We start from the raw sequence: 22,521 nt of genomic DNA on the forward strand, positions 1-22,521 counted from the left end.
TTCTTTTGAAACCATTACCATTGTCAAAACGGATATTTATTAATTTGTTTTCCTTAATTTCCATAAAAGCTTTTCTTTGTTCTCTTGTTAAATTTTGATTTTTTTTTTTATCTACTTTAAGTTCTTTTAAATAATTTTTTCTCAATTCCTGCGCGCTTTCACTTTTGCTGAGTTCTCTTCTACTTATTTAATTGAATAAAATAAAACAAATCACATTTTATTTCAGAAACACAACAATAGTATTTCAAAAAGTGCTGCAGTCATTTAACTAGCAGTGGTATCTGAAAATGGAGAAAAATAGTAGTTTTTCTTGTGTTAAACTTTAAAAAAGTTAATTTTTTATCATTAAAAAGCTAAAAATAAGTATAATATAATATTTTCCCTATTTTGTTGCAAAACCTTTGTTTTGGATAATGGTTTTGCAATTGTAATTTTTGCTGATGCATTGAGTCATCTAAGTGTTGACATTTTTCTGCGGGTATTGCGTACCATTTTTGTTGAATGTACCATGGCTGCTGGGCATTTGTTGGGTTAGTAGCAGAAACGGCTTTTTTAACATCTCCCCATAAGTTTTTAATAGGATTTAGTTCTGGTGACTTAGCAGGCTACTTTATAACCTCAACTCCATTGATCTGAAACAATTTCTTTGCCTTGCAACTAGAGTGTTTCAGGTTGTTATCTTGTTGAAAGACCCCTTTTATATCTTCATTAGCATAGGGCAGCATGACATTATTGAGGATGTTGACATAGATGTGTTGGTCCATGATACCATTAATTGTATAAATAGAACCGTCGTCATTATATAAGAAACAACCCCATACCATGGCTTTGGCTTTACTACATTTCACAGACTTAATGGTATAATTTTTTCTGGAATTCTGTATTAGTTTGACATCTTACATATTGTCTAAAACCTATAACTCCATAATGAACAATTTTCAATTCAACTGTTCATAATACATTTTTTATGATGTTTGTTCGTGAGCTGCAAACATTTAGTGGTATGTTTTTTGTCAACTAATGGACCTTTTGTGGACTGTGTATATAAATTGTTCTTTCTTAAGTGCTACAATAAGTAATGTCACTCACTTGTAATTCAAGATCATCTTAGACTTGCTTAGCCAATGAAAATGGTTACTTTTAACATATCTAACAATTCTTTGGTCTTCTTGTGCAGTAGTCCACTTCATTTTTCAACTTTTGTTTTATAATTTATTGCATTTGAAATCATCTTTGCAGAACATCCAAATATGTTGTATATATGAGTAAGATTTACCCTTTCTATGTTGCTTCAAAATAATTTTGCGTACTGCTTTTGTATAATGCTGTCCTCAGTCTACTTTGAAAGGTTTAGAAAGTACTTTTACCATTAAGCATACACAATTAAATAAAGAATATATTATAGTTGAAGTAATACTTACTTTTTTTATAAAAATTGTGAAAATCTTTTTAAATTTTATAAACTTACTTTAAAATCAATACAATATTTTAAATGCATTCCCTCAATTACAATAATTTTATCAAAAATAACAATATTCTTGGATGTATTAAATTCTTATTTGCTCAATTTATTTATATCATTCTAATATATGCACACATACAAAATTATTTTTTTATACAGAAGGAGAATAATAATGAAAATATGAATAGTTTTTTAGTACTGCGCCCCTACATGCCTCTATGCTACATGCCCCTATGCTACATGCAACTGTTTGACAATAATAATAAACTGTGCCAGATTTAATTGAAAAAAAAATTCTCTAACCCTGATGTTTAAATAAAAAATAAAAAATTCTGAAGATTTCAAAAAATAAAAAAGTTATTTTATAATTTTATTTTAATCATATTTTTATATTTAAATATAAATCAGTGTATGAATTTATACATATATATAAATCTGTGTATAAATTTATACATAAATATAAATCTCTGTATAAATTTATACATAAATATAAATCTGTTTATAAATTTATTTTTAGTTAATCCTAATCAGGCAAGTAGCCAAGCAGTTTTAAGTTCTCAGCAGCTTACAGAATCTATTGGACCAACATCTGATTTTTCTCGCGTATCACATCAATTAGACAATTTTTCTATCGCTCAATCTGGAATTCGTACAATGTCTTATTCTGCTGTTACCAAAGTTCCTAAAGTGAGCCAGTCAAATAAACCCCAAAATCAATCTTTAGTTCAACAGTCTAATGTTACTTCCATGTCAACATCATTTAATGACACTCCAATTTTGAATTCTCCACCTGCAAATAACTCGCCACACCAACTAACTAATAATTTAAATTCATCACCAGAGGCTTTTTCAACTGCTAAGCAGAAAGTGAACCAAAATTCAAAAAACTATGCATCTATTGCTTCTAATGTTGTTGCTCAGCAACAGACTGTAAAAGAGGCAAAACATATAGCAAGCTCTGAATGCAATACTAATAATGAATCTATTTTACCTAAACCTCAAGAGCAGTCTAAATTTATTGTTCAGGAGCGAAAAACATTACTTCCAGAACAAAAAGAGTCTCCTCAATTAGCAGTGGATCCATCAAGCACAAATATCAAACTTAGTTTAAATAAATATGGAAAAGTTCATTCAACACAAAATGCAGATGAGGGTATTTTTTATCACTAAAATAATCTTTTTAACTAAAAGTTTTTTTAGCTATAATTTTTTAACTATAAGAATTTTATTTAGATTTTATTTATTTAGTTACACAATTTTAGCTAAAAATGAATATAAAAATAATTTATTTTATAGCATTGAAGAATTTATTTTACAGCATAAAAGAATTTATTTTAGAGCATAAAACAGTAGATGTCAATGAATTAAAAGAGTTTGGACGGGATTTTAAGGTTTTTTTTAAAACTAATTGAAAATTGTCATCTTCCTTATCTGTTTCCTTTTTCCATAAAATCAATATGTAATGTTTTTAAATGGACCGTTTATTTTGAAAGTGGTGTAAGTCCATTTTTCAAAAAAAGTTAGAAATCACATAACTTACATTTCACTTAGTGGGCACTTTTAATTTATAAACAATTTACAGTTAGTATTTAAACATATTCATATGCTTTGATTAATTTAAAATTCGTTAATAAATGAAATTGCATAACAATTGATTATAAAAATGGTGTAAGTCCATTTTCTTTAGAATTGTTTATTAAGCACTTAAAAAAGTTTATCCGTCAAATTACGCAAAAGCGTAATTTGAAATAATAGGATAGAATGAAAAAACCGTTAGCCACAGAAGTGCTTAATATTGCATGTTTTAACATGTCCTGAGAATTTGCATAATTGCAAATCAGCAAAATATTTGTTTAAAATGCATTGTTATCAGAATTAGTTTGACAGTATCGAAGTGTAGTCCCGATATTTAAATTTAATATATTTTTTACAATTATTTACTTTTATTCTATAACAAATGGATAATTTCATGTTAACATCAGATAGTGATACAGGTAGGAAGTAATAGTAAATCATTATTATACTATAGTTTAAGGTATTTATTTTATTTTATTGTAAATATAAAATCACATGAATATAAACATGAATAAAAACACATGTTTAAAGAAAATTACAAAAAGAAGAAGAATTATAGAGCTAGAATGTACATCAGATGAGGATGATGATTCATATAGCCAAAACTTCGATTCTGCAAAAGAAAATAAAGGACAATATGCCATAAGAATAAGTAAAATTAAGTGAAATTCCGGACAAGAATATTGTACAAAAAACGGTAAAATTATTCCAGAAAGAAAACTTGAAAATAAAAATTGTAACTGTTCGAAAAAATGCGTAGAACGTTTTAATGAAGCAGAAGGTAAAATAATTTTTCAACAATTTTGGAATATGAGCGACTTTGATAAACATAACTTATTTCTCCATGAAAGTGTTCATAGTTATCCTGTAAAAAGAAGAAGGCCAAGAAATTATGGTGGATTTTTGAGGACTAATTTGTATAAATTTCACTCAAGCACTCCTCGTGAAAACATTTTAGTATGTAAGAAATTTTTTATAAATACTTTTAATATATCTACGGGACGGATTAATCGCATCTTAAAAGCAAAATATAATCCAAAAGACATGCGTGGGAGAATGGATGGTTCTTGCAGGAGAGCTAGTGAACTCGCAATAAAATTTGTTAGAGAACACATTAAAAGTTTTCCTGCTTTTGAGAGTCATTACACTCGATCCCAAAATCCAGAACGAAAGTATTTGAACCCTGAATTGAACATAAACAAAATGTTTAATTTATACTTAGAAAAAGGTGCGGAAATTGATGAAATTGCAGTTAATGAAAGGGCATCTCTTTATAAGAGATTTTAAGTTATATTTCCATCAACCACGCAAAGACCCGTGTGAAAGATGTGATTTCATTAACATGAAAATTCAGACTCAAACAGTGATAAAGAAAAGGTGACTCTGGTACAAAGACATAATGTTCACATAAAAAATGCCAAATTAGCAAGAAAAACTTTACAAGAAGATAAAATTCTAGCAACAGAAAATCCAGAAAGGTATTTTGCCTTTTTTTTCGATTTAAAAAAAGCCTTACTCTATCCAAAATTATCCGTTTCGATCGTATATTATAAGCGGAATATGTATGTTTTAAACTAGGGATTCCATAATTTTCACAACAGTAAAGTTTTTATGTATGTATGGGGCAAAATTACTGCTTTTAGGGGATTGCAGGAAATTGCATCTTGTTGCCTGAGACATTTACAAAATGTAACGACCCAAAATTATGTTATAGCTTACAGTGTACACAGTGTATATGTACACTGGGCAAAATCAAAATATTCAAATGGCATTGATATGGTTAAGAGTTGTCCAGTCCTCGGAAAATAACATTGAAATCATTGACCATAAATTTTTGCTTTCTGGGCATTCATATTTACCAAACAATGCAGATTATGGTGTTATAGAAAATGGCATTCTGTAAAAAGAATTTCTTGTACACTCCTGAGGATTATTATGAGATTATAAAACAATGTCGACAAAATGATAAGTTTAATTTGTATAAAATGAAACGTGAGAATTTTATTTCAACATAATATCTAGAAAATGCAATTAAAAAAAAAAAAAAATACTGAAGGAGAAAAGGTTAACTGGCTGAAAATATGTTGGCTGAGGTTTTGTAAAAGAGAACCATATACTATTTCATATAAAACATCAATGGAGGATACGGAATTTAAGACTTTAGACTTACCGCCATCTGTTTGAGGAAGACCACCAAAATTTGAAAGAATCGCGCTATGTATATAAATGCCAGACCCATTACACATGAAAAATATAAGGATATGATGCAGTTATTGCTTTATATACCTCCTGTGCATCATAAATATTTAAAAACACTTTTACATAATGAGCCTACATAAAAACCAGTAACTAATGTTCAGCTCGTTTAACGTTGAGAATTAAAAAGACACTATTTTATTTCTTGTTTTTTTTTTGTTGTTTTTTTTAATAAAGAAAATCAGAACGAAACAATGTATTTCCAGTGAAAATTAATTTTTTATTATTGAAATTTATTGATTTTTACAATTCAATAATTATGATAGTGGTGAAGTCCATTTATGACCCTGAATGAATATGTTATTTTAGTTAAGTTCTCATGCAGGTCATTTATGTAATCAAATTACACATTTCTAAATTCGTAGAAACATTGCCAACTTAGTTAGCAATGGCTAATTTGGCAATGGCTAATTTATGCATATTAAAAATATGCATAAATTAGCAATTTATGCATATTTTTTAATCGACTAAAATGCTAACCTTTAAATATCTCGAAAGCAGAAAAAATGGACTTACATCACTTTCAAAATAAACGGTCCAAATGATTAAAAATCATATAAAAACATTTTTACAGATTTTTTCATATCTACAATCTCTTCTAAATAATTGATGTTGTAAATGATTATTTTTAGTTAACAGATAAGCCTGCAAAAAAAGTATCAAAAACACGAATGTTTCCTACCAACACTCGGGAGACAAATGAGTGTCTACATGGAAATAATGGTTTAGAATTAAAAAAAAAAAATTTTTTTTAATTATTTTTGTGTAACTTTTAACCTATCTGAATATGTACCACATAACAAATACTTATATATTGTGTGTATGTATGTATGTTTATATATCAGTGTTGTTTTAACAATTTTAGTTATTTTTTAGCTAAGCCTGTGGTAACAAGTGAAAGTAGTGTACCAATCATAACTACTCTTGTGACAAATATTTCTTCCACAACTACAGTTAAAACAACAGCTAATGTTGTGATGTCTTCAGAAAATATTGTTTCGTAAGAATTTAGTTTTTGCTTTGTTAACAAGTTTTATAAGTTGTTTTATATAAACATTTATTAACATAATTAGAAGAAAAATTCATATTTAGTGAAATAAATTTTTTTTAGATAAGTGTTCCATTTAAATATTTTTATGTAAATTATATCTTAAATACTATTACTTCAAATATAATTTACATTTAAATTCTTTTTTGGAAAAATGCAACAAGGATTTTATTATTTGTAATTTTAATTTCATATATTATTTAAAAAGATTTTTTTTCTTATTTCTATTAATGAAAGTTTGTACAATACTCTTATTGAAAATATTTCTTATTAAAAATATTTTTAATATTAAAAATATTTTCAATAAGAGTATTGTACAAATCATTATTAATATCTTATCTCCAGTATTTTTAGAACAAATATAAAAAATGCATATTTTGATGGATTTAACTTTTGGTTGATATGAAATAAATTCTCTATTCAAAGATTTCAAAGAATTCAAAAATTCATAAAAGTTCAAAAAGAATAAATTCATAAACATAAAGACAAAAATCTAACTTATTTTATGATTGTAATATATCAAGTTTGATAAATAATACAGTTTAAAAAATAAAATCAATAAAATAAGATTTTTTTTATTTAAATCAATTTTTTTTGATTTACATTTAAAAAAAAAAAGAAACTTTTTGATCATATATTTTTAGTTTTTAAAAATATTATAAAATCATAACTAAATCAATTTAGAATATTAAAAAGTCTTTTTTAATGATGATTATTTACAAGTTTTCAAAGATTTAATCAATTAAATTCATTGATTCCAATGCTTTTTGATTAAATAGTTTTAATAGAAAAAAATAAATTTCCTGCTTTCTCAATTCTGAGTCTGTTTCTAATGTTTGAATGCACAAGACCAAATGATGAAAATACTCTATCAACTCCTGCAGTTGAAGCAACAGCAGTAAGTAACTGATCAACAACTTTCACTAATTCCTGATTCACACAATCATTATGAGATTTCCACCACATGGATATATCGTTTGAACAATGTTATTATGCAACATAAGTTTTTATGTGCTGGTTCTACTTTAAAATTAATCAAATGTGGTAGACAATCTGGATTCTTTGAAGCTGCAAAGCCCATTCCAATCTCACTTTCCTTATCAGTTAAATCTTTATTTCTATTTTTTAAGATTTACAATGTTAGTCAAGAAATGAGCTGGGGTCATTTTTTGCTGTATTCTTTTGGATAACTTCTTCTTAGCATCTTGGCTATGTTTAGGACTTAATTCGCTCTAAAGGTTTTTCCAAAGGTTATTACTACACTGTTGCCAATAGTGCAACTGTCCCTCTGCTTCAGGTCTAATGCAACAGCAATTGGTTTAAGCATTTGTTCTTAACAGTTCTTTGCACTTCGCTTTACACCGAGATAATTTAAAATATTTTCTACAATTTTTAACAACTTGAACTATCTGCACTTTGATGTTTAGAATTACCAAGTCTTGAGTCAATAGATTGAGAATATGAGCTGAACATCCATATGTAATGACATTAACATTATCTCAAGTTTCCAATTGTTGTTTGATTTTTGACACATTTATTGCATTATCAGTTAATACACTGCAAACTTTACAACCAAACTATTTTTTTGAATTTTTTATAGAGATAACAGCAACATCAACTGTCAGAAGTATGTGAATGGCCAGAGGTATCAATTTTACCTGCAAGATTGATATCTGAATTTGTTGTTGTTCTTGTGGCACGAACTATTGGTTCGTTATAAACATTGCTCTACCCATCAATATTTATGGTTAACAAACATTGCTCTACCCATCAATATTTACTGACTGATCATAAAGTAAATCTGAACAGCTAGTTAAACTCTTCTTGTTAACAGTATTTAGTAGTTTTAGTTTTTTTCATTTTGTAGTTTTAATAAGGTATGAATCCAATTTAGTTGTCACTGTCTTGCCTTGGTCTTGTCACTGTCTTGCTTGGTCTTGCCACTGTCTTGCTTGGTCTTGCCACTGCCTTTTTATGTGAACATAAGAATTTTGTACATTAGATTGGCTAGATTCATTTTTCTTAACAGAACATTGACTAGTTTGTGCTTCCTTAATTGGTTGGAATTTTCTGCATTGTCTTGACAAATATTAATGTTTTCATCTTTCAAAAAATAACATTTAACACTTGTGGTTTTTTATTTGAGTACCCAAACCTTGCATTTATACACCCCAACTTTTGCATTTAGCTTTATTACCCTTTTCCCCAAACTTTACAGGTATTTCTTCAAACCATGTCCAAACTGCATTTTTTTTCCTACCAGCGCCACAAAGTAACAAGCAATTATTTATAAATAATGTAGAAAAAAATAAGCTAGAATTTGTAACTTTTATATAAAAAGAATATATTTATATTTATTATATAAATAGTGACAAAAATAAAAATTAATGTAATTTGTCAATAGGTTAAAACATGAAACAAAAATTTACTTTGATGGATAAAAATCTTTATAAGTTATATATTAATTTTTAAATCTATTGTAAGATTTTTATCTATTTTTATATAATGAATTACTAATATATTACTAATATATATTATATAATGCATTACATGACTATTATAACTAATGCTTATTTAAGTAGGAGTTATTTTTAGCTAGTGCATTAAACTTTAAGTTGATTAATCAATAATTAATCATTAAAAACAATTTAAAGCATTAAAAAAACTCAATTTAAATCATGATTTTTATTTGTCCGATTTGAAATTGATTCAAATCAGGGTTGGCAAAAACCCAGTTTTTTAAAAACCCAGCCCAGTGGGTTTTATTAGGTAAATTTGGGTTTTATTGGGTTTTATTTTTATTTTTTTTTGTTTAATCTTCTACCTTAACTTTATTTAAAATGTATTTTATATAATATTATTTAATAATTTATAACAGAATTTTTCAAATTATTATGAAAAAGATTTTTAAATATAATTTAAAACTGTAACAGAAAAGAGCGTTAAACCTAAATGAATTGATTTATTTTAGTTATATAAGTAATACTTTTTATAATTAATAATGTCAATGAGAAATGGGAAAAAGAAGGCTGCAAAATGTGAGAAAGTAACTGAAGTTTCAATCAAACTTTGAATTTGAACTTAAAATTCAAATGAACAAACTTGTTTCTCAGCGCAGCAACCTTGTTTATAAAGATTCGTGTTTTGGACTTGAAGAGTTAAGAGAGGGTTGTAACTACAAAAGTAGCCTCCTCGACTGTAGTGGCCTTCTTAGCCCTGGGAGGTGAATAACATAAAAGATAAAAAGTGACAATCTCAATTTGTAACAATATTTTAATGAAAATGTATTTCCTAATAATGATTAAAATATTAGTAAAATCTGCTCTTTTAGCTGTTATTATTGGTAATAATTGTTAATAGTTAATAAATAATAATTTTTTTACCTAATAATAATAGTTAATAATTAATTTAGTTAACAATATAATAGTTATAGTTAATGTTGGTAATAATGTTGGTTCGCAAGATTATAAAATATTTTTGAAAAAACCCAATAAAACCTAGGTTACCCGGGTTTTATTGGGTTTTTTTTAGGCGGTTTTATTGGGCGGGTTAAATCAATGGGCAATGTTCCTTCATGAATGTACAATTTGTTCCAAGCATTTAGTAACAAAGAGATCAAAGTATGTATTTGAATGCATATTTTGATCTCTTTGTTACAAAGTCATCTAAGTTCATGGTTACAATTTATCCATAATTTTTTTTTTCGGCTGGCTTTTTATGTGAAATCAACATTTTTTCATTTGGTTTGATTATCAACATTGTTACTGAAAAAAGAGAGACTGGCAAGGACTTCAATTAAATACCATAAATGTTCTGCAATTGCTTTTATGGTAGATTCAGCCAACTCTTTGTCAAACATGTTTAAATTATTTAATTTCTTAATCAGTGTCAGGTCATTGTGAGGAGCAAATAAAAAGATGACCACCCTAAACCTATGTTCCATGTAAATCAAAATTGAAAAAATTGAAAACTGTGGAAGATTCTGTTCTTCATTTTTTGTTAAATAAAATTGATGTTGAAACAAGTAGATTTTAATAAAGTAAAGTGGTTTTGCTATACATCGAGCTTGGTGTATAACATCAGGAGTACAAAAAGTTGTTCCACTTTGACCTAGAGAAGTTTTTCCTAAAAAAATTATCAACAGTTTCAAAAATTCTTTGTAATTGTTGCAAAAAATTCTTTTTAATCGTTGTTTTGTTCCTTGCAGCATATTCTTTAGCAAATTCTACTTCTGATGGTAGAAACGAACCATACACTTAGAGATCTGCATCAGTTAAGACCCATGATTCAGAATTAAGTTTACTCCACTGATCATGAAATTATTGAAATAACTTAACCTCTCGACCGATAGATGGTCAAAGCAAGTTTTTTTTAAACATGGTGTTGACAGGCTGTGTATAATAAAGACTTAATTTATATCTCAATTAATTTTTCCAGCAAATTACAAGCACTTTTATGTATACCATGTGCTTAATTCATTTGTTTGCCAGTGCCTCTATACAGTTTAGGGACTGACAACTGTTTTAGACATCATATTCTGTCACTAATATAGGCAGTTGATCCACTTTATCTCTGCTGTTTAAATCAGTTAAGAATTTTCCGTCCCAATGTAATGAAACCTGTGGTTTGATTTCTAAAATAATTCTTTTAGAAACAGTACATGGACATCAAAGAAATTCATATGGTGTAGAGAAATGTTCAATATTGGAACTTAACCCTTGACAAATTGTAGGCAAAACCAAGGAACCAGAATAATTGGGAATTTTCAAACAGTCAAGAGCTGAACAAAATACTGGAGTAATCACTTTGTTTCTGTTTCTTCACTCTTTTTCTGTTTCAATTTCTTTGATGATGATGAAATAAAGTTGTCTAGTTCATTATCAGTACCTGAGAGGAGTACTAGTTCATTATTAGTACCTGATTCTATCAAAACTAGGTCTGTGACTGTCGAACATATTCCTTCTCTTCTTTTCAACTCTTTTGTTTGCTTTTGTTCTATCTAAAATTTGCTGTTCTTGTTTGTATACTTCACAACCAACTGAACTCATAGCCTATTCTTCCTTCTCTTTGCAGTATAAGAAATGTGTCTTCTTCTATTGTAATTAATTTTAAAGCACCTTTATGAGCAATATCAAATAGTTCTTCAATTTCTTGAGAAAAAGTTTCTTCATTTGTTTACTGAGTTTCTGTTTTGTTGTCTTTATTCTTTTTCAACTTTTCGTATTTCTCAATCTCTCAAGTTTTTTAACATGTGTTATAATATGATAATATTGTTTTGTTGGAATTCTATCTCTTTGCAAAAACTCTAGAATCTGATCTGTCACAAGACCTGCACTTTTTCTTACATCGTTGTTATTTTTAAATAAAAAAAAAGTTTGTAAGAATAGATGGCAGTTTGCTTTGTGATCACAGCTGTAGCTTGACTAATACACCATACTTCATTTTTTGACCTCCATAAATCAAGTTTGAAAAAATCTATCTAATAATGTGTTTTAAAAACGTGTTTTCATTCATATATATATATATATATATATATATATATATATATATATATATATATATATATATATATATATATATATATATATACACTCACACATACATACATACATACATACATACATACATACATACATACATACATACATACATACATACATACATACATACATACATACATACATATATATATATATATATATATATATATATATATATATATATATATATATATTTTTAAGCTCCGCTAACATGTGATAACTCTGGATAAGTCTGGACAAAGTTTTATTAGATATAAAAATATGAAGGAATAATTTAATAAACTTGCAACCACATCTATTTAGTTACAGATTTCACTCTTTATATGCTTTGTTAACAATTTTTTTTTTAGTTATATTTAAAAATGATTTAAAAAAATCTTATGGCGAAGATTAGTTCAGAAAATGAGTCTACGCATTTTTGGATTTGCATCCAGATGGTTTGCATCATTTTTGAATGAAAAACATCCCAAAATCTACTATGTATAATATACTAAAACAGCATTTCTGTCATAGTTTTACAAAGTGATCTCTAGAACCCTTTTTAATTCTCTCTAAACTATTTAATAAGTGCTTGACTAAATCTTGCTTTTCTACCTACTAGAAAATAACATCTGTGGTTTTAGTTTTTAAAAAATCTGGAGAACATTCTGACCTCTCCAACTATCATCCGATCAGTCTTCTATCTGTTATTAGCAAGGTCTTTGAGTCTTTGATCAACAAATTTATAACATCTATCTTGAGTCAAATAACTTATCGTTATTTGACTCAAATAACGAAAGGCTGTATAGATTGTCTATCTATACAGCTTTCGATCTTCTCGCTCGATGGCTGACTTAGGGCCGGTTTTTCTAATGATGGTTTTTCTCTTTTAGACAAGGTCCAAAAATGTATTGTAAATGTTGCTGGACCTACTTTATCTGCCAAGCTTGAGTTTCTCTCCCATCTTTGTAATGTTACATCTCTTTCTTCTCTAGTTCCATCAACAAAAGTTCATCCTTGCTTGACTTGTAATTCAGCTAAGTCTCATCCTTTTGCTGTATCTGTCCCTGCATGATCTAAAAAATTATGTTTGTCTAGTTTTTTTTAACGCTTTAGAACTCTCTCTCATCTTCAAGTTTTCCTGACTCATGCAACCTACAACTTTTCAAAACTTCTGTCAACCGCGTCCTTGCTCTACAACTTTATTCTTTTATTTTAGTAACTCCTAACTTAAAAGTTGTTGCTTGCAGCCTTGTTAGGAGTGAATTAGAATAATTTAAAAAAAAGTTTACACATTTACAACATTAAAAGACATTGATTAATGAAATAAAAAAATATGTATTTTTATTATAATACTACCATTAAGAGGATTGCAATTGTAAGATCCTCCTATTTCTATCCAGAATTAAATTAATATCAGAGTTTTCTTTTCTCATGGTAAATTTCCACATTTGAAGTACCTCATTTGGCTCAAATAAATTCTTTTATAATAAATTAGGTGATTCTATTACGTTCTAACATCATATATGTAGTTAAAAAGTGTGGTCTTTTGGTTCCAGCTAAACCTGTGGTTTACAAAATTTTAACAACCTTTTGTTATCTAGGAGATACCTTTTAAGTATTACCCTATAAGTATCCTTTTACACTAAATATGGTAATAATGAGGAACCCATGGTTCTCAATGTATTTTTACCATCCTATTTACTTTTACAAGGTCTCATCTGTCTAAGTTTCTAACTAGAAGTTTTTATTTCTACACTCTTTACATATTTCTATATATACTTCTATATACACTCTTTACATATGTCTATATATACTTCTATATACATTCTTTACATATTTCTATATATACTTTTATATACCAGGGATTATCTTTTCTGTACATACAAATTAAGGTATATATTTTTGTAATATAAGTATTTTTAAGCCTTTTTTTCTCAGCACTCATACAAAATCAGAAAATAAATTAGAAACAACTCAGCTAAAAGCAAAATTAGGAGGAAAATGAAGGAAAATATATTCCGAATTTTTTACCCAAACAATTTTCTGGATTTTTAAAATATAGTCTGGATGATCTATGATATGCACTCTTAACATATTTCTATATATACTTCTATATAAAAAGTAGTATGATATATAAAAGATGTGTGCAAGTTCTTAAAACCACCTGAAAATATTGAAATCGTCTTTTAATTTTTAAACAGCAAAATTCTATATATTTTTGTAAAAGTATTTGGTAAGTACCTTTTTAAAAACAAAACAATAAAAAAATTTGAAGCATTATTATTTAATGGTACCACAATTTTATTGTAATTTGTTTTGAAGTGAATAATAGTTATTGTAATATTTTTTGCAATTGTCTTGGTCAATTGACTTTAAATTTTTTTTAATGGAATAATAAAAGATGCTGTTAAGTCAAATTCATCAAGTTCAACTATGAGAAAGCAATTTTTTCAAAAGTTTGTTTTATTAATAGATAACCATATCTTTTTCATAATTTACTGAATATATATATATATATATATATATATATATATATATATATATTATATATATATATATATATATATATATATATATATATATATATATATATATATATATATGTAGACACATAAGCAATTTATTTTCATTTGAAACTATTATTCTTTCTGGAATCTCTACAAAATTCTGGATGTTTTGAGATTCAGGTTGGCATATTTTTAAATAGATCTGACTTTTTTTGAAAAGTAAAACCAATGATTTTTTAGTTACTTTCAATCAATTTATCTATTTTTCATAGGGCCATCTTGGAGTACCTAAACGTAATTCCTCAAATATACATACATACATACATACATACATACATACATACATACATACATACATACATACATACATACATACATACGTTCATGCATTCATGCACACATACATATGTGAGAGCTTTTGTTATACATTTAAACCAAGTGATGAAGTATTTTTATACATTTAAATCAAGTGATGTAGTATTTTTATACATTTAAACCAAGTGATGTAGTATTTTTATACATTTAAGCCAAGTGATGTAGTATTTTAATGTTTTCAACCAACCAAGTGTATTTTTGAGTATTAAACTTTTTAAACTCAAGTTTTCAATTATTCATAACAAAAGTAAAAAAATGAAAATAATTGTGCATTTTCATTTATAGGAAATCCGGATTTTCTTTCAACCCTACAGCTAAAGAATTTTGTCCGAATAAACCTGTTCAATCCAAACCTACCTCATATAATGTAAGTCTTCATATTTAGTTTTTGCAAAGTTTTAAGCTTGGCATTATATTTTTACATATTGTTGTGAATATCAAGGGAGTTGTATCACAAAGCTAAGAATATATTGCACGACAAATGTGATAAAAAGTTAGTCTATTGGCAGAAAAGTCTAAATAACCATAAAAACAGCAAAAAATCATAATTGAATTTTTTAAGTTTTATGATTTTTTAATATTTATTTTTATTTCTTAAACACATTTGTGTTTCAAATACAAAAAAACATTCATGGATACAACATTTTCATATTGAGGTCTTGTTTTCTTGATATCAACAGTAAGAATGCAATAAACTCAGGATTATAATAAAGACTGATTTATTTATAATCTCTTAGTTGTATTCTACAACTGATATGATGTTATTAAAAATTTATTAATGAAATTTATAAAACCTTTTTTAGAGTTTTCTTGGTATTAAAAAAGTTTAAGCAGGATAACAGGCTTTTTTTTTTAACAAATTCACTCCCAACAAAGCTGCAAGGAACCACTACTTAATCTGATTAAGTCTACAAGCAACCTATAACTTAGCTTAACAATATATTAAAAAAAAGCAGAAAATGGTGAGAAGCATGGTAAGAAAATGGCGAGAAAAGACTTTACAAACTGTAAGTTGTATGAGTCAGGAAAACATGAATATGTAATTTTAAAGCATTGATGTGAGAAGAAAAAAAAAAATAGATTAAATTTTTTTTTTCAAGCATGAAGGAAGAGTTTCAGTGTTTAAATTCAGGATTTACATTATGTCCTACTGTTTCAGTAAAAGTAGGGCATAACTTAAATCCCATATGAGATTGAGTTTTGGTAGTATTATGGTTCTCTATGAGAATTCAGTAGTAAAAAGTAATCTGAGATGACATAAAGTAGAAGACTCAGTTATATATGCTTTTTCATTCTACTGATGAATATCAGTATAATAATACCAAAAGCGTTGTGATAATTATTGTCATTAAACGATATTTATTAGAAATAAAAAGTTGTTTTATGTCAACTGAGTTTTATTTGGGTTCACCAGCCACTGTGATCCCCAAGCTGTCACAGAAGAAAGATTGCGTTCAAGATCAGCTGCCTGTTTTAAGCTATCAACAAGTCATAGTAATGTTGTCTAGACTATAAACTGTAAAAGAGTTCAAGTAAGAAATAACTTTAGCAATAGAAGCTGGGGTAGTTGGGATGGACTAACAATCAATTAACTTTGCTTCTTGCAAATGACAGAAAGTTAAAATGATAAGAAAGGGAAAGTTTTTTGCTAATAGGTCTGTCTTATCTTGCAGACATAATAAGATCACACTCATGTATGAGAAATTGAATATTAGACCTGATTTTATTAATGACACTGTTAAAGATTTTCCAAAAGTTTCTTGAATATATCTGCAATAATATATAATATATAATCTGCAATAAAATACAAGATTTAGTAATCAGAGGTTAACGGGCCATCAGATCTATTTCTATACTTAGCATCTGACAATACCTGCGATACCAATACCAATGCATTGATTTGCATTGATATTTTGCAAAGATAGAAGTATGTTTGTTCTCAAGGGAGTTCTTTTTGTAAAATAAATGGAAAAAATGACTATTAGTCCTTAGACAATTAGTCTTAGCAGCTGAATAAAAAGGAGGTTGAGCCGGGCTTGACTTTAATACAACAAGAAGGATCATAAGGTTTTATGCTTGTATGGAAGCTTTTACTCCAGGATTTAAAATAGAAAATACATTTTTTAGCAAAGAAATGAAAGACATTAGGCCAAAGACCATCACAAAGAAAATCATGAAAGAAATCCAAATTAGTTTTAAGTTAGTAAGAAATGCTATGATAGGTCTGATAAAGAAGTATTAGATGCATAGTTGGAACCACCCAAAGGGCAACAAGGACAAACTGAACCAAATTAGTGTCAGAGACAAGACACAAATTAAGAAGTGATTAGGGTTGTCTAGAAAATAAGTCACAAAGTTAACTATTTGAACAAAAGGTTAAGCAAGATAAAAATTTTGTAATAGTCAAGCCATTTAGTCTAGTGAGTAATCAAGTCATCAATAACAATGATACTGGCTGGTGGATAAAGAGAGAGGGCTTGTGACTAGTGGATAAACAGAAAGGGCTGGTACTACTTCTACATCAGATTCACTCATCGCACTTCTTACTACTACCTTAAAACTGACTGGGATTCTTCTGGGAAAACTTTCAAATCCTAAAAAAAAAAGACCAATTTATTCTTTTAATCTTTACACCTAACAATGAAAATTATTGGCAAAAAATAATTTATTTTAAAACTGATAAAAACAATCTTGAACAAACTCAGTTTTGGACTTCAACAAATTTGTAATTTCTCTAAAAGTAGGGTTTTTTATTTTACATAATTTATCGATCTTTATTTTTTTGGGGGTTTCTTTGGATTAAGAGACCTTCTACATCGGATTGTAGAAGGTCTCTTAATCCACAGAAGGTTGTATATAGGCAATAGGCTAGAGAGTGCTCTAGTCCATAGAGTATCGACATGTTTTAAATTAGTATAACTCATTTATTGTACACTTATAATAAACTTTTAACCTATACTGTGACTAATTACTGTGACTATGTGAACAATTGAAACATAAATAAGTCTGATTCAATTTAGATTCAAATGTCAACTCAACCCCAAGCACCTGTTTACTTTCAAGCCCAGCAAACTCCTTATATGTTCAATTATGGTGTTTCTCATGATGTAATTCCTTTGCAAAACAAAAATTACCCAAGACTTGTATGTAAGTTGATATGCTAATAAATTTTAAAAGAGTAGTTATTTTATATTTCATATTTTTTATATTATATTTAGTTAGTGGTTATATTATATTTCATATATTTATATTTCATCCATCTATAAATATCTGCCATATGCTATCTTTCATAGTTTAAATAGAGTTTTTTTAAATTGGCAGAAAGGTAAGGTTATAAAAAGGTTAAATATAGTTTTTTTTAAATAGCAGAAAGGTAAGGTTATAGAAAGGTTAAGTAGAGACTTTTTAAAATGGCGGTTATAAAAATGTTAAAAAAAATAGAAAGGTAAGGTTATAGAAAGGTTAAATAACTTTGATGTTAGTACTAATTTTAACAATTACAAGAAAACAAAATGTTTTTTCCAGAACTCATCATTTTATCTTAGTTTATCTCTAACTCTGAACACAATCATTTTTATATTAACTGTGAACACATTCATTTTTATGTTAACTGTGAACACATTCATTTTTATATTAACTGTGAACACATTCATTTTTATATTAACTGTGAACATATTCATTGTTATATTAACTCTGAACACATTCATTTTTATGTTAACTCTGAACACATTCATTTTTATGTTAACTCTGAACACATTCATTGTTATATTAACTGTGAACACATTCATTGTTATATTAACTGTGAACACATTCATTTTTATATTAACTCTGAACACAATCATTTTTATATTAACTCTGAACACATTCTTTGTTATATTAATAACCATTAAAATTAAAATGGCAACAGCAAAACCTGTTTTGCGAACTTTATGCAATAACTAGATAAACAACAATTGTTAGTCTAGATAACTAACAACTAGTTCTCTATCTAATGGCAGGCTATCAATAATTGCTAATAAAATTTGAATTTATTACTTGTTATATAAGCATAAATGAACTATTTACCATTCTATTCCAATTAAACCAACAAGTAAACAGATTTGGTTTTAAATTTTGTATTTATTGTGGAACTAAGTTACATCCTCATATAGAATTACATATATTAAAAATAAGTTCAAGCGTCAATTTTCTAATAAATCAAGGATTACCATATTTATTATTTCAATATTTTCCAGAGATTTTCCAGAGAATATTTTTCTTCAATTTCAACTCGATATGAGATGATTTTGTAAGATTGTAGCTTTTTGCCCTTAAAGATTTTGCAAGATTGTGGTTTTCGAAATTACTTTTAGTAATTAGAAATATTTATATATTTTGAAAAGAGTAGTAGTTGTGTTTTATTTAAAAGTTGTTTAATATAATTATTAATTGTTAAAGTCAAACAAATCTGCTTAAGACTTTTGAAACAAAAAATTTTTAACTAAGATTAACAGTCTTGGCATCATTAAAATACTTCTTATAGTTTGTTTTTAAAAACAAATTGTAGGCCATATGGTTTCGTGTTTTTAGATAAAGAGATTTTGCATGATAATGTAGGTTAAGCAATTATTAAAGATTGTAATCTAGTCAAAGTTACAGTTTTTTTATTTAGATAATGTTCCCACTGTATATAGTGTTCCTGCTGCAGATATGAACAATCAAGGTGCAACACAGCTTGCCCAATCAAATTATATACATCCTCAATCCAACCAACCTATATTTATTGTTAATAGTCAAGGGACATATCAACAGGTCCCTTATCAACAGGTCACCATATTATTTATGTTTACAAAATTTATCAGCAATTGTTGTTTAAGGAATTTTAAAATCAAATTTATTTTTTAGGTTGTCCCTGGTCCACAAAGTCAGTATATTCAAATGGCTGAAGTACCGTCACCAGTTATAAGATATGTCAGTCACCAAGGTCAACAAGGAATGACACACACAAGAATGCCTACAAACTACCAACCAACTGAAGCTGTTTCTGGAAACTATATGTTTTCAGGTTTTTGTTGCTTATATTAAAAAGATGCTCATAAGCTTTTATAATTATGTTGACAACATTAAATTATTAAATAAGACTTCTGCCTCCACACCCTTTTTTAAGTCAGTTTACACTGGCAAAATATAGTAGAAATATAACTTTGGTAGTTTTTAAAAAGCTATTTAAATTTTATATTTTTAGTTAAAAACTTTTTAAAAATAAAGTATATTTTTTAATACACAATATTTTATTTAAAATGTTTCTCAAAGAAGAAGAGTAACAAAGGAACTTTTTAAACATAATATGAAAAAAATAATAAAAATGCTATCTAATATTTTCTAATAAATTTTAAAACTCTATTAAGTTAAAAAATTTGATCAATTGTAGCGTTTTTAAAAATTTTTCTTGAAAACTTTAAGATGTTTAAATAAATAATTATAAAATCAACTGTTGCTGATTATTATTTTTCTGACGTATTTATGATATGATACAAAACATTACAGTGTAGAACTTAAAAAACTAGTACTAAGACATAATCATTGTTTATCGATGAGCTTTTTTGTCTAAATATAAAAATGCAAAAATGCTTGTCATCCGTGTCGTCCACTATATCCATATTAGAGGGGCACATTTATTTCTCAGCAGAAATAAATGTGCTTTCATTTATTTCTGCTGAGGCCTGATATCAATCCATAAATCAAACCACAATAATTTAATCAGAAATTCAAAATTCATTATTCAAAAATTAAGTTTTTTTTTTTTTCTCTTATTACATAAATAAAATGCTTTGACTGATCTATAACATTATATTTAAATGGAAACCTGTCCAAACCATGTGTCACTTAAATATAAAAACAAGTCAATTGATTGGCACTTAATTTACATTAAAAAAACATACACTAGAAATTAAATTAAACAAAGAAAGAATAAAATAATAAAAAAAGAAAAAAATCTAATTTAAAGAAAAGAAATTTAAAAAGCGCTAATAAATTATGGTGATAATATTTATTATTGTAATCATTGATTTTCAAAATATTCCCTCTGGAATAATAATAATAATACTTAATTCATTAAAATATTTTGTAGAATCCCCTATAAAATTTAGTAATTGCTACACGGGGGTTAACAATGTAGTTTTGTACCATTTTTCAAAGTAAAAAAAGCAAAAGTAAAGCAAAGTAAAATATTCAATATTTAACATTAAAAATGAGCATTTGAAATTAAGAAAATAAACAGTAAGTCATTTCATTAGTAAGTCTATAATTTTTTTGAAACTAGAAGCAAAAATACAATAAATAAGTAGCAAGTAAGCAGTAAGTGACATGGAGTTACTATTATTTTACTTATTTCAAAACATTTTAACTCTTTTGTCAAAATGGATCAGTGAAGTGTCTAAACTTGTTTTTAATCCCAACATTTTGCTTAGATGGAGTTTTTTGCTGTATCTCCATCTAAGCAAGGCAGTATAGTCATCAAGATTTTTTTTTATAAAGTCCAATAGCCAATAATTGGATAGAGCTAAGTCTGGTGAGTAAAGTGATGATTTGAATAAATTTGGGGCCCAGTGTTATTATAAAGAAATTTAAAATTTAGATTGCCTGATACAGGTCTTTGCTTATTTATTTCCTGTATAACAGGTTTCAAATAATTTCCTGCATAGTATTGACTAGTAATGATATCTCTCTTTTCAAAATAACTGAAAAGAAAAACACCTGTTGTTTTGAAGATGTAGTTTATGTTGTAGAAGATGTTTTTCATATTGCACCTTACTATAGTTCTTGGACTTTTAACTTCACTGACCCAACTAGCGTTAATCCAACTTGTCTCAAATAAAACCACAACTCATCTCTTGAAATATCATCACATAGTCTCCAAGAATCGCTTCTGAATAGAGCTAAATTTTCCTTGCATGTCTCACCCTGTTCTTGCAATTGAAAATTGAATGAAATGATTAATCGATGTCAGGGCTTCAATTATATCATGTGTTACATAAGGGTTTTCTTTAATAATGGCATGCACATATTTGATATTCTCAACTATGTATGTGATTTTAAGGTGCCCTAAAATCAGACAATAAAGTAGACTAGAACATAAATATATTATTTAGAGCATATGCATATGGAATAGTCTCCCCTCACAATTAAAATCTCTCCCTTCATTTTCCAAATTCAAAAACAGTGTATTTAATTTTTTATTAAACAAGTATTCTTCCTAATTTCTATGCTATTCTACTGCTAACTATCTACTATCCATCTTAACCTTATTCACTTCAATGCTAATACTAATAATTGATGCAACTACTAATAATTGATCTTTTCTAAAATTCTTTTCTACTACTTTCTTCATTTCAATGCTGATTTATTACTACTAATACTAGCTACTAACAAAAAGGTATTTAGCTATTGTCTACTCTTTTTTAATGATTGGTTCCAATCAGAAATACATTGATGTTTTATGGGAACTTTGCCATATTTGCTATTTACATTAAAGTTTGCTACAAATTAGATTTACTTTTTTTGTATTTCGGGTGCAGTGTTAATGTACTTGGCTTATCTTGATAAAGAAGTAATTTACCTCAAAGAATTAGGTAGGTTATTCCATAAAAAATCTAATGCAAAGAAGCAATTGTTTGCACTTCTTGTTAATAATTTGAGGGTAAAATAATCAGTTTTATCAATATTTAAAAAAATACAATTACTATTTATTCAAGCAATATTATATTATTTCATATAAACTTTCTTTTCCTATCTCTA

General features: G+C 27.2%; 1 protein-coding gene across 2 annotated transcripts in view; it reads left to right on the top strand.

Annotated features, from left to right (window-relative positions):
- LOC100205833 (ataxin-2) overlaps window positions 1–22,521 on the top strand; it is a 78,968-nt gene that overhangs the window by 48,494 nt on the left and 7,953 nt on the right. Inside the window, exons 8-15 of one of the 2 annotated variants that reach the window (XM_065807582.1) lie at window positions 1,980–2,615; window positions 2,801–2,853; window positions 5,926–6,016; window positions 6,170–6,293; window positions 15,031–15,112; window positions 17,766–17,892; window positions 19,397–19,551; window positions 19,630–19,789. In XM_065807582.1, coding sequence (XP_065663654.1) covers window positions 1,980–2,615; window positions 2,801–2,853; window positions 5,926–6,016; window positions 6,170–6,293; window positions 15,031–15,112; window positions 17,766–17,892; window positions 19,397–19,551; window positions 19,630–19,789 — 1,428 coding nt within the window. The remainder of the gene's footprint in view (window positions 1–1,979; window positions 2,616–2,800; window positions 2,854–5,925; window positions 6,017–6,169; window positions 6,294–15,030; window positions 15,113–17,765; window positions 17,893–19,396; window positions 19,552–19,629; window positions 19,790–22,521) is intronic. The other variant, XM_065807583.1, reaches the window with a different exon arrangement.

The sequence above is a fragment of the Hydra vulgaris genome, chromosome 10, assembly GCF_038396675.1.
Source record: "Hydra vulgaris chromosome 10, alternate assembly HydraT2T_AEP".
Lineage (NCBI taxonomy): Eukaryota > Metazoa > Cnidaria > Hydrozoa > Anthoathecata > Hydridae > Hydra > Hydra vulgaris.